This window comes from Neofelis nebulosa, chromosome 2, assembly GCF_028018385.1.
Source record: "Neofelis nebulosa isolate mNeoNeb1 chromosome 2, mNeoNeb1.pri, whole genome shotgun sequence".
Lineage (NCBI taxonomy): Eukaryota > Metazoa > Chordata > Mammalia > Carnivora > Felidae > Neofelis > Neofelis nebulosa.
In genome coordinates, this window is record NC_080783.1 from 79,804,326 (window position 1) to 79,821,151 (window position 16,826).

The 16,826-nt window shown below is 37.5% G+C and overlaps 1 protein-coding gene across 23 annotated transcripts in view; it reads left to right on the top strand.

Moving 5' to 3' along the window:
• Positions 1-16,826, top strand: part of NEB (nebulin) — a 215,022-nt gene that overhangs the window by 32,147 nt on the left and 166,049 nt on the right. For all 23 annotated transcript variants that reach the window (XM_058715306.1, XM_058715281.1, XM_058715284.1 and 20 more), the window contains exons 21-36: positions 827-928; positions 1,030-1,137; positions 1,227-1,331; positions 2,326-2,424; positions 3,458-3,562; positions 4,144-4,251; positions 4,337-4,450; positions 7,141-7,338; positions 8,994-9,101; positions 10,576-10,674; positions 11,451-11,555; positions 11,644-11,751; positions 13,120-13,431; positions 13,531-13,737; positions 15,787-15,891; positions 16,590-16,697. In XM_058715306.1, coding sequence (XP_058571289.1) covers positions 827-928; positions 1,030-1,137; positions 1,227-1,331; positions 2,326-2,424; positions 3,458-3,562; positions 4,144-4,251; positions 4,337-4,450; positions 7,141-7,338; positions 8,994-9,101; positions 10,576-10,674; positions 11,451-11,555; positions 11,644-11,751; positions 13,120-13,431; positions 13,531-13,737; positions 15,787-15,891; positions 16,590-16,697 — 2,091 coding nt within the window. The remainder of the gene's footprint in view (positions 1-826; positions 929-1,029; positions 1,138-1,226; positions 1,332-2,325; positions 2,425-3,457; positions 3,563-4,143; positions 4,252-4,336; positions 4,451-7,140; positions 7,339-8,993; positions 9,102-10,575; positions 10,675-11,450; positions 11,556-11,643; positions 11,752-13,119; positions 13,432-13,530; positions 13,738-15,786; positions 15,892-16,589; positions 16,698-16,826) is intronic.

The window sequence follows — 16,826 nt, forward strand, 5'->3', positions numbered from 1 at the left end:
CAGGCTCTGGGCTGATCGCTCGGAGCCTGGAGCCTGTTTCTGATTCTGTGTCTCCCTCTCTCTCTGCCCCTCCCCCATTCATGCTCTGTCTCTCTCTGTCCCAAAAATAAATAAAAAACGTTGAAAAAAAAATTTAAAAAAAAATCCATTTTCCTTCAAACACATTCAAATGGAAAGAATTATTTAAAATTTTTTTAAACATTTATTTATTATTAAGAGACAGAGAGTCACAGAGCATGAGTAGGGGGGTGGGGGAAGACACAGAATCCGAAACAGGCTCCAGGCTCTGAGCTATCAGCACAGAGTCCGATGCGAGGCTCGAACCCACAAACCGCGAGATCATGACCTGAGCTGAAGTCAATTGCCTAACCAACTGAGCCGAGCCACCCAGGTGCCCCTGGAAAGAATTATCTTAAGACAAAAAATTGTTTAGAGAGCAGCATTGGTATATTCTGGTTTATTCTGGTGGAGAAATGTTAGGATAAATAATATATATAATTATATATATTATAAATAATATATATATTATTATAAATAATATATATATATTATATTATATAATAATATATATAATTATATATAATAATATATAATTATATAATATTATATTATAAATAATAATATATAAGTAATATATATGGTCATTAGCAGCCTAGGTTATACAAGACATGAGCCTCTGCCATATTCATTCTACTTTTTTTGCTTCATGGAAAGTACTGAAAAAATACAAAATTTTCCTTTTTGGTTAAGTATAGCAATGATGAGAATGGCTTTTATATCATGAGATACATATTTTTTATCGTTGTTTTTCTTTTTCCTTTGACAGAGATTATACAAAGAAAACTATGAGAAGACAAAAGCAAAGAGCATGAACTACTGTGAGACCCCCAAATATCAACTTGACACTCTGCTGAAGAACTTCAGTGAGGTTCGAAAGGCCATGGTTACCCCTGGGGTTTTGGGGCTTTTCTACCACTTGACAAATAACATATGTAATTGACATATTTGTCAATATGTTTTCTCTTTCAGGCTAGATACAAAGATTCATATGTACAGAATGTTTTGGGACATTATGTAGGCAGCTTCGAGGACCCATATCAAATACACTGCATGAAAGTTTCAGCACAAAACAGTGACGTAAGTTGAAGACAAATATCCATGCCTCTCAGTGATATTATTTGGCGGCAATAATAACCATGATCTATTTTTATTCTTTCTTATTCTAGAAAAATTACAAAGCAGAATATGAAGAAGATAAAGGGAAATGTTATTTCCCTCAGACAATAACGCAAGAATATGAAGCAATTAAGAAGCTAGACCAGTGCAAAGATGTAAGTCAGCTGCTCTGAATTCTTAAAATTGGGTTTGGGATTCTTGTGCCATCTAGTGGTAATTTTAGCAGGAGTTTCAATGCTAACATCTAGTGATTAGTGGGAGATGTTAAATTTTAAATTTTGGGTGGAATTGGAGAGCACAAAAATTACTGTGAAGAAAACTATTTGTTATGAAAATATCTTGGGTTTTAGAAATCTTTATGTCCGCTAGTTTATATATACATGGTTTGGGGAGTAAGGGAAAATAGGGAGATTTATGAGACATAGGTGTTCATTCATTTAACAAATTTACATGAGGAGCTAGCTTGTGTCAGACACTGTCCTTGGTGCTGGGGGAGAAGAGGGGACAAGATGGGCTGCCTCTTGGGAAGCATGAATTTTACTGGGAGAGGCAGAAAATAAAGAGCACAGAAACTTAAAAAAGATATCAGACAATGGTAAAACAACCCATGTAGAATGATGCTATAGAATTAAAATAGGATGATGTGGGAGAGAGAGACTGGATGGGCACCATAGACCAGGTGCTCAAGGGGGATCTAAGGCAGGAAAGTGCAGCCATGCCAAGATCAAGGTGAGAGCAACTGGAAAAACAGTCTAAGCAAAGAACAAGGAATTGAAAGGATGAGGTGGCTGAAGTGTACTGGAGGGAGGGATAGTAGGAAGAGGTGAAATGGTAACAGGTGAAGTTGGGGGTGGATTCTGTAGAGTAGGGTTCATCAGCCAGGGTACAATTTAGAGTGAAGGCATGTGCAATGGAGAGCCATTGTAAGGCTTCAACAGGAGGAAGATTAATCTGGTTGCTAAACTGCAGCAGGGAGACCAGTTTAGAGACAACTTCAGGAGAGAGAGAGAGAAGAAGTGAAAACATATAAACCAAGTTTTCAGGAAATAAACTCTATGTTTGACTGGAAATTTTGTATATGTTAGCGTGTATATGAACAAGAATATAAAGATACATTATGAAATTTCATTCAAGAACCTTTTTTTCTAGCATACATACAAAGTTCACCCAGATAAGACTAAATTCACAGCCGTCACTGATACTCCTGTACTGCTGCAAGCCCAGCTCAACACGAAACAGCTTAGCGATGTAAGTGCCCTGTTTGTGCAAGTGTGAGTGACCTGGAATGCTGTGTTTCTTTGAAAGAGAAGCATTTTCTTGCTTAATCTTCATGGTCTCATCTGTCATCCCAACGGTGTCATTTTTCAAGATTGGTTTAATAAAATGCAAATGAAGCCGCCAGATTGATTTGTAGCCTCAGGAAAGATGGTGTTAGATGAAAATAAAAATAACGAATATTTCTTCAATAAGTCACCAATTTTCAGTGGGGGATTTGCTCATTAGGATGTGTCACATACCCAAAATAACGCAGACTAAGACTTGATGGCAACTTAAAGAAAAAAACAACAAGAGCATCTATCTGTGTAGGTAACAAGGCAAGCAGTCTCCATTCTTGAGTTTGCTAAGACTTTATAAGAAGATAAAAAGCACAGAAACAAGAAAGACAGCTGGCAGTAATAAGAAAACTAATATGGGGTCATGAGACAGAATTCAAACAGAGTAATGTGAGAGGGGGTGAGTGGGGAGACACTTCAAATTGGGTGGTCAAGGAAGATCTAAAGCAGAACGGTCCAGCCATGTGAAGAACAGGGCAAGAACAGCAGTGCTTCTGAAACATTCACTGTCACGTGGATCACCCAGTGACCCTGCAAAAATATTCTGATTCAGTAGGTCTGGAGGGATATGTTGACTCTCTAACAAGCTTGTAGGTGATGCCGCTGCTGTTGGTAGACCACACTTTGAGTAGAAGATCACAGAATTTAATAGATTGAGTGTTCGTGTCCTGAAGGCACAGCCTAAAACTTTAGACAATGAGTTTCCCATACATACGTTGTGATAGCATTTACAAAATGACAATGCAAACTGGATTCCATCCCAATCCTGAAAGAGGGAGTGAGGGTCAAGGTTCTGTAATGGACTTTGATTGGATGGACTACCTCTTTGAGGCATTTTTTTTTCTGAAAAGCGTAGGAGTACTTAGCCATATATATCAACACTCCTCTATATGCCCTCAAGGAAATTCTGATCCTGAACTGTTTGGATATCTTCTACTGTTTTCCAGCTGAATTACAAAGCAAAACATGAAAGTGAGAAATTCAAGTGCAACGTACCAGCAGATGCTCCACAATTTATCCAACACAGAGTCAATGCCTATAATTTGAGTGACGTAAGTACCAAAGGCACAGAAATCTATCATTGCATGTACCTGCAAAGAGGAGATGTGATGGGTGTTGTAAAAAAAACAGATTAGGAGTTCAGCAACTAAACAACTATGGAGATTGTTTTCAGAGTGTGAGTGGAGTTTTAAGGCCCAAATGTTCGGAACGCTCTTACTTAGCTATCCTTTTTTCATTTCCCACATTCTCTGTTACCATCAGAAACATCCTCTGAATTACGCCCCTGCTAATCTCTAGAGTTTTGTAAAATCTGTCCTATAAATGTTGCATTTCACTTTCTCAAAATGGTTGTCATTATACATTGTCCTTTATACATCAGAGTAGTACAATCTTTAGAAAGTTCACTTAGAATCTTTAGAAAGTACAATCGTTAGAAAGTTTAGAATGTTAAAAAGAGTATAGGGGAGAAGCTGGATGACAGATTAATAAATAATTATACTATCATTTTGTAAATATGGTATTTTTAGGTGAAATAAGTCTATATATACAAATTTTCAATCTGTTTCTTTTACTGGATGAATCTGTGTTAGATTCATTCTTACAACTCCTCTGCTGAAATTTTTCTGTCCAGAATGTCTATAAGCAAGACTGGGAGAAGAGCAAAGCAAAGAAGTTTGACATTAAAGTGGACGCCATTCCCCTGCTGGCAGCCAAAGCCAACAGCAGGATCGCCAGCGATGTGAGTGTGGCCTGGGCACCTGGGCAGGGCGCCCTCACTGACATTTCCTGATGGGTGGGCTCTGGCATGTGTGATGTCTTTACAGGTGATGTACAAGAAAGACTATGAGAAAAACAAAGGGAAAATGATTGGAGCCCTCAGCATTCATGACGATCCCAAGATGCTGCACTCTTTGAAGACGGCCAAAAACCAGAGTGATGTGAGTGTCTTTGTGAATCTGTCTTGTTTTCAAGACAACATCCCTGTTAACATGCCCAAGGGTGGTAGCATGTAAAAGGATTCCATATCCAGGGGCACCTGGGTGGCTCAGTCAGTTGAGCATCCAACTTAGGCTTGGGTCATGATTCGTGGTTCGTAGGTTCAAGCCCTACATTGAGCTCTGTGCTGACAGCTCAGAGCCTGGAGTCTGCTTTTGATTCTGTGTCTATCTCTCTCTCTCTCTCTCTCTCTCTCTCTCTCTCTCTCTCTGCCCCTCCCCTGCTCATGCTCTCTCAAAAATAAATAAACATTTTAAAAATATTAAAAAGATTCCATATCCATGGACTCTGTCATGTTCACAACAAATTGCTGAGGAGAAATTTTGGAAGTAGAATTATTTCCCAGATTCTTGTACCTCTCAATTTAAGGAGGGAAATTACTGATTTATACTTGATGTCCATTACACTGTGAAAAATATATGCTTTAATATTTAATAGAATATTGATTTTAATTCTCAAAACTTTTAGAAGACATCAGTAGATATTTTCATATTTTCTCCTGATTGAAAAATAACCTTTAAAATGATGGTTTTAAAACTGTCTATATATTGGAAGAAAATCATGTATCACAGATAAAAATCTTACTATTGTTCTTTGTTAACTTTAGTAATTAGTATTGGCATAGGTTCAAGAAAAATACTCCATTGATTCTAGACCACCTTGAGAATCTGATAGAAGTCTTGGATCATTCTTCTAGATAGATGAACTTTTTCTTCATGCCTTCTGTCTGAATTTCAGAGAATTTATGAATTCCCTAAGGCTTCCCTATGGTCCAAGTCTCATCTTTTGATTAAAAAATTTTGATTAAAATTCTTACTGCAGAGAAGAAAATATCTATTACAAATTGCAGTGTATACTGCTTAAAAAATGTTTAGAGAATTCCTTTAGAGTAAGAATTTCAAAATAGCTTGCAAATATTATTTTTCATAATTAAATAGAAGGATGTTTGTATCATTTACTTTCATTTCAACCGTGTGTTCATATAATGATCTATATATACCTTCTTTAATTCATTTCGCATTTGCTGTATAGTCGTATAACACTTTAAAACATCATATTCAGTAATTTTCTCTAATAACTTCACACTGAATTATGTCAGTATACAGTGCTCACATACATAATACTGCGCTTTTCCCTAGATCCTTATCCCTTCTCAACTCAAAAGTTTATAGCTGCCTGTTAACAGCACATGTATCTTTATCTTTTGTTCTTCATCTTATCACAGAACCCATTAGAACACTAAGCACAAAGTAAGTGTTCATAAAATGCTTGGTAATTGACATCGGCAACCAAAAGAGATAGCCAATGATGAATCATTCTCACAGAATATCTAGGCTGCAGATACAGAATGTGCATAGCTTTTAAAGAGAATCTTTTAAAGCCATTTGGACCTTTTGACAGCATTTTATAGACGCAGATATGTGTGAACTGGTATGAGCATGAACAAAAGAGTCAAAACAATTTAGTCAAAAACACTTCCCCACACTAATCCTGTTGTGACATTGCTTTATCGGTTTTTCAGTGTTCATGCATACTGTCAGAAAATTTCCATATTTTATTTTTATAAACCAAAGTCTAGGTTTTATAATTAAGTGATAAGTTTATTCAGTAAAAGTAACTGCCCACAAAATATTTAGAAAGAAGATCGTATTCCCTAAGAAAGCTAAAAGATCAGATCATTTGCAAAAGGAATTTCTACAGAAGACTTATAAGGCATATTTATACTTACTAGCCTAGGTCACTGTCTTTAATGCTTATGTGATTATGGGGAGATATAATGGGTTTAGAATTTTCCTAGAGGCACTGGGTCAGAATTTTTCTCTTAAGGTAATTGGTGAATGGACATGATAAAGCTGGGGCTTTGACCTAATTAGCACCCTAACATTCCAGAAAACCAGCCAATGAAAGCGCCTTCTGAGGCCCAGTCAAGGCGTTTGGTTTATGAGAACACTGTAATAAGTGCCAAGGTTACTTTAATGGCTCAGTTTCACAAACTTTTCTCCTCTGAGGTCTTATTACTGCTGCAATCTGAAGCTTCTTTTAAATTGTTACCAAAATTAAGCTTGGTATGAAAAACATTTGGGATTCTCAGTGGAGCTTATCTACTGTCAGAAGCATAGTCAGGTTGAAAAATCAGTAGCCATTTAAAGATGATGTTAGAAAAGCCAAGCAGTTAAATGTACAGCTCTATTCATGAAGTAGTTATTTTATATAATCAGAAGTATGAAATGATTGTCATAGAATTCTCATCATTTAAAAAATACTTCCTTATTCGAAAACAATTCAAAGTTGAGATGGCTTTGGCAAAAATAATTCTTGTTAAAAGTCCTTGAAAACCCCTGTTTTAAAATAAAGTAATACCTGGTTGAAGCAGAAGCTGTGGGCTCCTAATGTCTGACATTGCTCTTTGAGCTAAAGAGAGATTTGAGAAAATCTGTCCATGTATGATTTTTTTGGGGGGGAGAAAGCATTCAGTAATGTGCAACATATGAACAAATAATAGGAAAAAATAAGTACTCAGATGTTTGAATGTGTTTCTCCAACTCGCGTTGGTTGTGTATGAGCGATTTCTGTGCTTTTCTGGAAATCCTTTGAAGATTTGCAGTAATAAATGGAAATTTCCTATTCACAGCGTGAATATCGTAAAGACTATGAGAAGTCAAAAACCATCTACACTGCACCTCTTGATATGCTCCAAGTCACTCAAGCTAAGAAATCTCAGGAAATTGCCAGTGATGTGGACTATAAGCACATCTTACACAATTACAGCTACCCGCCCGATAGCATCAACGTGGATCTTGCCAAGAAGGCTTATGCACTACAGAGTGATGTGAGTAATCAGTTTTTCTCTATTCCCTCTTTCTAAGGTAGAAACTGAAGTAATCTTTAAGTGGAGTCATGTTTTTGACAATTCTCAGAAGTGTCTGCGTTGTCTTCTGTATGTAGCAAGTATGTAATGGGAAGATGACCTTTGTGGTTCTATGAGACCATGCCCTTCAGAGTTAGAGAGACGTGACTCTAGCATGAACCCATCACTATATCCCTTCCTTGTAAAACTAGAATAAAAGAATTGTTTTGAGAATTTGAATTCATGCGAAATACCTAGCTTAGTGTCAGGCCCTGGTGAAGTCTCAGTAAACATTCGCTGTTATCATCACCAATGTCACAAAGATCTCCTTCATTATTATCAACAATTTTTTTTATATAGGTAGCTATCTTGTCTACTTTTTGTTTCTTTGAGCTGGACTACTCTATAGACCTCATACATGTAGAGTCACTTGGTATTTGTCTTTTTGTTACTGGCTTAATTCACTTAATGTCATGTCCTCAACATTCATTCATGTTGCAGCATGTGTCAGAATTTCCTTCCATCTTGAGGCTGAATAATATTCCATTATATGTATATACCAAGTTTTGTTTATCCATTTATCTTCCAGTGGACATTTGGTTTGCTTCCAACTTTTGGCTACTGCGAATAATGCTTCTATGAATGTAGATGACAAATATTTATTTGAGACCCTGCTCTCAATTCTTTTGAGTATACATTCAGAAATGGAGTTGCTAGGTCACATGGTAATTCTATTTTTAATTTTTTGAGGAACCACTTTACTATTTTTTACAGCAACTGCACAATTTGAAATTCCCATTACTAACAATCTTACTTTATGCATTATTATCTTATTTAGCTCTTTAATTTTGCTATGTTTCTTTCTCCTAAGTAGATTGTAAGCCTCTCAAAGGCAGGAAACAAATAGTTTCTTGATTTTTTTTTTTTATTCCAATTAAAAAGGCCCACACTAAATAGCAATTTGAATTTTGTATCTAGAATGTGAGTTTTAGGCACCTCCTATAGCCAGACAATAAGAGTGGCCTATTATTTTAATAACATTGAGTAACTGTCCCCAAAATAGGAGTAATTCCAAATGATAATGACCTTCTATAAACAAATTAATGAGTGTGACTATTTTAATGCGCATTGTTAATCAGTGCAGAAACACTCCTAAACTAACCATTACATATGAAGGGCAATGTGTGCAAACACATATTGCAAATTAACTACTATCAAATCTTATCTAATTAGAAAATGAGCGAAATTATCCATCTTCAATGTGGCCTTCAGCCCTAATTTGACTTAGAGTTCTAGCGAGCAAACATTTCACATTTGATTATCTAAATATAACAATTTTATTTCTTCTTTGAAATACAGCTTGTGGGGTAGCATTTGTCCAGTTTGCAACTTGAGTTCCATAAACTTCCCTTCAGTTGGAAATAAGGATCAAATGGAATATATGCCAGCTAGAAGAGCAGTGATAACCTAAGGGCTGTTAAAATCTCTCACGAAGGAAATTTTTTAAATAACCTTAATGTACAGAGGAAGAAGCTTTTCAGAAATCCTAAAAACATCCTTTTGGGTAAAATGTTAATGGTTTTATGAGTAAGGATGATGCTGAGCAAAGAACAGTAACCTTTCTCTTGGTGTTGTAGGTTGAATACAAAGCCGACTACAACAGCTGGATGAAAGGCTGTGGCTGGGTACCTTTTGGGTCCTTGGAAATGGAAAAGGCAAAGAGAGCTTCAGACATCCTGAATGAGGTAAAGCCGTCCTATGTGCTACATACAGAGAGAGAGTTGGGAACGTGCTATGTTAAAGCCCCCAAAACCACGCAAGCACCTTCTTTACTGCTTCATTCTCTAGTAATTGTGCTGAGATTAAAAAAAAACAAACAACGTACTATATGCATGAATTATCCAGGTAGATAAGCATACCCTTTTATGTCACCAAAATCATTTAACCATTCATGATAAAAATATCTTTAAACAACTTTATCAAGGTATGATTTGCGTACCATAAAATTCACCTATTTGAAGTGCACACCTTGACAAGTTTTAATAAGTTCGTATAGTTGCACAGTCATCACCATAATTGAATTTTAAAATGCTTGTAGTATACCAAAGCTTCCTTGAAAAATTCCTGCTTCCATCTTCAACGCCAGGCAACCATAGATTTGCCTTCTGTCTCTATAGTTTTGCTTTTCTAGAAATTTCTTTTGTATTAGACTTTTTTTTCACTTAGCACCATGTTTTTGCATGGGTCTGCAATATTTTCTGTATTACTGAGTAGTATTCCTTTGTATAGCTATATTGCAGTTTGGTTGTCTAACAGTGGAACATTCCCATTGCTGTCAGGCAAATCCATCATCAGGGAGGGTAGCCAAATAAAGAAGGAATAGAGGTGCTGAGTGAGGGTTTTCTTCCCACTCAAGTTTCTGTTCTGTGCTTTTGCTTGCTTTTGGTGAGCAACATTTTATCAGATTTTTTCAAAAAAGTTCTAGGTTGGTAGTTTTCAGAAGTCTGAAGCTGGGTGGTGCTACTTTGTACACAGAAGTGGGATGTGTAATATGCACAAAGGAAGACGACCGGGAGACTAGATGGAGAAGAATATAGGAATGTAGCTAGCAGTTGCCAGCTTCCGATGAGAATACCTTCCAACATTGTCTCTCCTGTGGCTCCTCAGCACTTTAGTGACAACCTGTGTACTAAGCACACGGGGGCTGCAGAACAAAAGTCCTCCCTCTCCCACAGGAACCACTCGCTGTTACCCTATTTCTTCTGTTCCTCCTCCCTCAGCCAGAGAGCTTCTTTACTTCTCCACCTCGGTTGGAGTGACAGGAACTTGAGAACCTGTTAGTGACAGGCAAAGACAATCCAGATTTCCTTGTGTGCTTTTCTGGTAATCCTTTAGAAAACTTTGTGGTGTTTCCGGGTTCTGTTTAGCTGAGAATACCCTCTTTCGTTTCATTTTTCATTTCATAAGCAAGAAACAAAGTCTGGTTCCTGAAAGTTGTATTGGGCTGTACTGCCCCAGACAATCCAAAATTAAGCCAATTTTTAAAACACTGGCTTTTGTATTGTATTCATCTTTTCCCCCAAGCCAACCAAGAATCTGTTTACATTTTAAAATCAGGAAAAATCCTCATCTCTCCAAAATAAATTTCAAGGATTTTTTATATATTAGCCTTCAGTGAGAGTAAAATTATTGTTTTTCTTTTTTAAATTCACCAAACAGAAAAAATACCGCCAACATCCAGACACTCTCAAGTTTACCTCGATTGAAGATGCTCCGATTATAGTACAGTCTAAAATCAACCAGGCTCAGAGAAGTGATGTAAGTATTAATCCTATCTGTATTTTAATAAATATTAATTAATACAAGTACATTTGTATTCCTACTATACTGATTACCTGTAATTATTATGCAGTCTGAGGAGACTCAGTTTTGTGAGCAACTGTAATTCTCCCAGCCTTTCATTAATAAAGCATACCTAATTCATATCTTTAGAGTATTATGTATACTAAGTTCACTGTCCTTTCAACCATTTAACATTGCCGTCCAAGGAGAAGGTAAGAGGGACTTCTCTTGACGACAAAAAACACTACAAACCTATTTCTAGAAAAGACCAGGAAAATGAACATAGGCAATACATCTTATGGTGGAGTCACATTGTAAGTCAGAGCTAAGACAAACATCATATAAACTACCCCTAAATCCCATCGGTAACCCACAGATATAATATAGATGGTTTGTGTATCCTACCCAGTTAGCCTCTTCTGTGCTGACCAAAGTGTCTGCAGGTTAACATTTTTATCAGGTCACCTCCCTGGGCTAACTTCCATGAGGTGCCCCTAACAAAATCCAGAGGTTCCTCAGGCATACCTAAGGACTTTGCCAGGGCCGAACAGGCACCAAGATAGGGGACCCTGTACATTGCATATGAGACTTTGAAGGCCTACAGATCTTTGCGGGTGAATGTGGGGGTGACACAGGGAATGTCTTTCATAAAAAGCAACTCTCTGCAACATGATCACTCTGAAGTTATTTTCCTGTCTCATTTAACCCCTCTTCCCTACTTTGTTTGTTTATGCACTTTTTCCCTCTTTCAGGTTGCCTACAAAGCCAAAGGAGAAGAAGTGCTTCACAAATACAGTCTGCCACCAGACCTGCCCCAGTTCATCCAGGCTAAAGTTAATGCCTACAATATCAGTGAGGTGTGCACATGAGCTCAGCTGCTGATTGCATGTGAAGCCCTCTCTAAATGTGGCCTGAGTTGTATTCAGATGACTTTTTTTCTTTCAGAGTATGTACAAAACAGACTTGAAAGATTTGAGCAAGAAGGGATATGACCTGAGATCGGACGCGATTCCCATCAAAGCTGCCAAAGCTGCCAGGCAGGCGGCGAGTGATGTAAGTCGAGCCGGTGGTCACCTGTGTGTAACTAGAAAGTGTGGGCAGGGTGGACTTGTTATCCCCAAGTCACCATGTCTGTTGTCCCTAATTGGAATTGAGCCCTTCTGAAAACTATTGAGAAGGGGAAATTCCCTAAATAGACTTGAGTTTTCCTGGGGGTTAGGATTTGTAGAATCTTTAATGGCCAATTCTCATCAAACACCCTAAGTTAAAGGTCTCATCCATATTGCTACACAGATTCACGTTATTTCTCTCGTGGAAATAAGTCATTCACTGTTTAAATCCTTATAGCCTCCTGGTAGTAAGATTTTATCTCAAAACTTGCTTAATTTATATGAATTCCCTCTTTGCCTTACTTCTTTTTACTTCATTGCTTCCAGAGATGGATGAATTGGCCCCAAGTTTCACAGTAATCATTAGGCTCATGAAAGTTAGGAATTTTGTTAGTCTTTGTTTCTTTTCCTTATCTTACTTTCACCCAGCTGTGAACTAGTTACTTTCCTCTTTGAGAGTTAAATCAAATTGACTCAAGCCCCTATCATTTGACCTAGAGCTGATGGGGTACCCTCCCCCTCAGCTTGCTGCAGCTATTCTGAGGTTTATTGTCTTTTCATAACTCCAGCTCCTGGCTTGCACGTGATGATTTTGCTCTGGCTCACCTGGACTCTCCTACTCTAGATTCACTTCTCTTTCTGGTCTGCATGATCCAGAGATGGAACACAGTCCTCTGTTTTGGATTCCCCTTAAGTCCCAAGCACAACCTCACCGATTGTTTGAAATGAAGTTGACTTTGCACCAGTGTAAATAGTTACAATTGAATAATAAATATCTGTATCCTAAAAGCCCTGCCATCCAAAATTTCTTACCCACCCCCTTTCTATGTGGGTACTCCTCCAGCTACTCCCCACCCCGACACATACACACAATCCTTCCTTCACGTCTCTGCTTCTCAGTTTCCCATGCTTCTTCCCAGATCTCCCCGAGCAAGTTCACTTCTTCTCACCTTCTTATTCAGAGCTGATTCGTGTTTACATACAACTGGTTCTGGGTCTCTCTTTGGATATCCAAAGACTCATTAAAATTCCACTGCTACTATAATTCTATCTTGTCACTGACGTGAATTATGGTTAACACTCCCATCCCAACCTCTCTTGGGTAGCAGAAGTAGCTATAGACAATCAAATGGGCTCGATATAACATTTTAATTTTACCAGGCTACATTTCAAACTGTATACAAATGAATATCTAATTGTTTGGTTATTGAAGTAATTTCTGGGGAGCTCCATTGCTTTAAATCATGGTCTCATTGTTCAGTAAAATCTTCATAACTACATTTTAAAATATGCCCACTTTTGTTTCCAATAGGTTCAGTACAAAAAAGATTATGAAAAAGCCAAAGGGAAAATGGTTGGCTTCCAAAGTCTCCAAGATGATCCTAAACTGGTTCACTATATGAATGTGGCCAAGATGCAGTCAGACCGGGAGTATAAAAAAGACTATGAGAAGACAAAGACGAAATACAACACGCCCCATGATATGTTCAATGTTGTGGCAGCTAAGAAGGCTCAGGACGTTGCCAGCAATGTCAACTACAAGCATTCTCTCCATCATTACACCTACCTGCCTGACGCCATGGACCTGGAGTTGTCTAAAAACATGATGCACATACAGAGCGATGTAAGTGACACTCCACCAGACAGTCCCCCTCTGAGGTCAGAACCTGTGTGAGATCCTACCACTCAGGGCACTTACTCCTCTTCTTTCCCATTGCTGTAGAACGCCTACAAGGAAGACTACAACACCTGGATGAAAGGCATAGGCTGGATACCTATTGGCAGTCTGGATGTAGAAAAAGTTAAGAAGGCGGGTGATGCCCTGAACGAAAAGAAGTACAGACAACATCCAGACACCCTCAAATTTACGAGCATTGTGGACTCCCCAGTTATGGTCCAGGCAAAACAGAACACAAAACAAATCAGTGATGTAAGTACAATGAAAGAAAGGGGGCAAAGAACGGAGGGAGGCTTTAACAAAATAAACAGCCGCTCAATTTTTTTATTCTTCTGAGCCAATAATTTTCCTTTTATTTAATTTAAAAATAAAAATGAAAATTATTTTTAGTTTGGGCACTAATATTTTCACTTTCTTCTATCTTGCTATTTTCTTTCCTTTTTAAAACCTCCTTTTTAGCTTCCTTTGAGATACTGCTATTGGATAAATTTGTCATGATGACCAAGTTCTGTAGTACTACACGTGTGCCTGTGTGCACATACACACAAAACTTAAGCTTAAGTCCCAGACACTTTGGCAAATATATCATATTCAATTCTATATTAAGTTGCTTATATTTGCTTTTCATATGTAAAATACTAACACAGGGAAGTAACTCACATGGGTATATGATTTTGCGTCTCAGAATTCATCATATATAAATATTATAGAGACTTTCAAAACCTTAGGTCTTAGAGATTAGTATATTGTTTGTCTGCCTATCCATGAACAATGTATATGATCTGGCTAAAGTGAGATCCAAAGGAAAGTTAGATAGAAGAATTAAAGGGATATAAAAAGCATTAATTTATTAATTTATTGAATGAACGTTTTTGAATACCTTCCCTGTGCCAGGCACTGTATTATATGTTGAGGGTATAAAGATGACATAGACAAAGATTAGTGAGATATAGGATATGACAAAGATATAAGATAGGAGTATAAAATGGCATGGACGAAACCAGAGCATTGTCCTACTGAGAGGTGAACGCTACAGGAGAGGTATGTGCCGAATAAATATAAGGGAAGAGGTAACTGCCTGCCAAGGCTTCCCTGGCAAATAAGGGAAGGGTGCATTCTTGGCAAAAGAAAAAAACAGAATGACCGTCAAGAGGTAATGAGTGGAAGGACAATGAAGGGTTTGGGATTGTTATTTCATCATTGAGGGTCTTGTGTCCTAATTTATACTCTGGACGTTGTGGGGTGGGTAATGGGAAGTATTGAAGATCTTAATCCTTGGAGTTGCATTTTCAGACTTGTGTTCTAAAAGATAGCTCTGACAAGTGCTGAGATTGCATTGTTGAGGGGAGAGATTGGAGGTAAGGGGGTGGATTAAAAGCTCTGACAGAAATCTAACAGAAGGCTCATTTGGGCTTCAACTAAAGCAGTAGCAATGGGAAAGGAGATGTGTGGAAGGTAGAACTGATGAGATTCTGTGAATGCTGTGAAAGCTTAGCTATGGTTTCTACAGGCAGTGAGGAAGTAAAGATAGCTCTTGGATTTCTGGAATGAATTATTTAGTATTTGAAGGTTCAAATAGATATCAGCCACGTTAGACTTTATGATAAATGCATACCGGTTTATATGTGATGTTGTACATAGACATGCCTAGGGATTTATAGGATTAATGACAGTCGAGATTGGTAATCTACTTGTGATTTCAGTTGGGTTTTAGTTTTAGAAATTAAGCAATTTCTTTTCTATTACCAAGAGGAGGATACAAGTTCTATACCATGCACTTAGATGTCTTTCACACATCTGTAAAAGGATAAAGTACGGTAAATATGAAATGGTAAACCTTTTGAGTACTCTGGGTTTATGTATAAGTGCCTTCATATACTGAAGAAGTTACTATGTGGTTTTACCGCTGCAATTATAATTGGAAAGTTTTTTAGCAGAAGTGAAAGACTCATTCTAACTGCCATTTTCTAAGACCTTAAGAAATTTTAATGCCACTAGCAAACACTGAACGTTTCTGGCTTGGGTGAATCCTGTTTATTCATAATAGGGTTTCACATTTGAACTTATTTTCTATTCATCTCAGTCAAAGATTCCTGTTTTCTATTTTTCTCTCTATTTTAATACACAAAGCTCTGGGATCTTTCTAAAGACAAAATGTTTGAGTTTTTTAAAAATAGGAAAATACCTTTCATGATTTTTAACAATAGGAATCGTGGTGGACTGTGCTAAGTGTGCAATTAAAGCCTTTTCCATTTTTGTGCTATCTTTAATGCATTTTATTTTTGGGGTTGTGTGTTGCAGATCTTATACAAAGCTAAAGGAGAAGATGTGAAGCATAAATACACTATGAGTCCTGATCTTCCTCAGTTTCTCCAGGCCAAGTGCAACGCTTACAATATAAGTGATGTAAGTAGGGTTTTTGGTAGTGTGTGAAATCCAGACATGATGGTAAAATAATAGAATTTTAGAGTAGAATGGGGCCTTGCTAATTATTTAGGTCAGTTTCCTACACACCCCGTATGAAGCCTATCTCCTGATGATGGCTCTCGCCTCTTGAGTCAGCCTTTTCCAGGGCAAGAAAACTCAAAAGGATATACCATTTTCCCTTACATGGAGCCCAACATCTGTTCCTCTAAAACTTCGGCTTATTTTTCCTAGTTTTGCAAATAGAGAAAGTTATTTTCCTGCAGAAACATAGGAATAAATGAAATCCTTTTATTACAATAATACTGAAGTTTCTAAAGCTAACCACTTGGTCTTCCCTTGACCTTCCTTTCATAAGACTAGACAACTTCATTTTCTGCAGTTGGTCCTCACATACCATGGTTTCCAGAATCTTTATTCTAGATCCACTCCAGTTTCTCAGTATTCTGCTTCAGTAGGTAGCCAAACCAGGTTTGGGTGAGTAATTGGTACAGAGTCCTATAATTTCATGCTACACAAAGTGTGATATTTTGCTAACGTGACTTCCTAAAACAGAACATGCGTTAGGAGATTCCTTTACTGTATAGCTGGAAAAGAATAAAACAATCCCAGCAACTGAGGAATCACTTTGGCTGATTAATACACAGCATGCTGACATCCTTTTTCCTTTTATATCCCAGGTCTGTTATAAACGGGACTGGCATGATTTAATAGCCAAGGGCAACAATGTGCTGGGTGACGCTATTCCCATCACTGCAGCCAAAGCATCCAGAAACATTGCCAGCGATGTAAGTAAAAATTTTAGGTGAAATGTGGGTGATTGCCTTTTTAAACGGTAATTAAATGTGTGCTTGTCTAAATGATAAAACAGTATGTTGAATTAATGACATTCAAATTCTCCACAAAATATTGTTTTG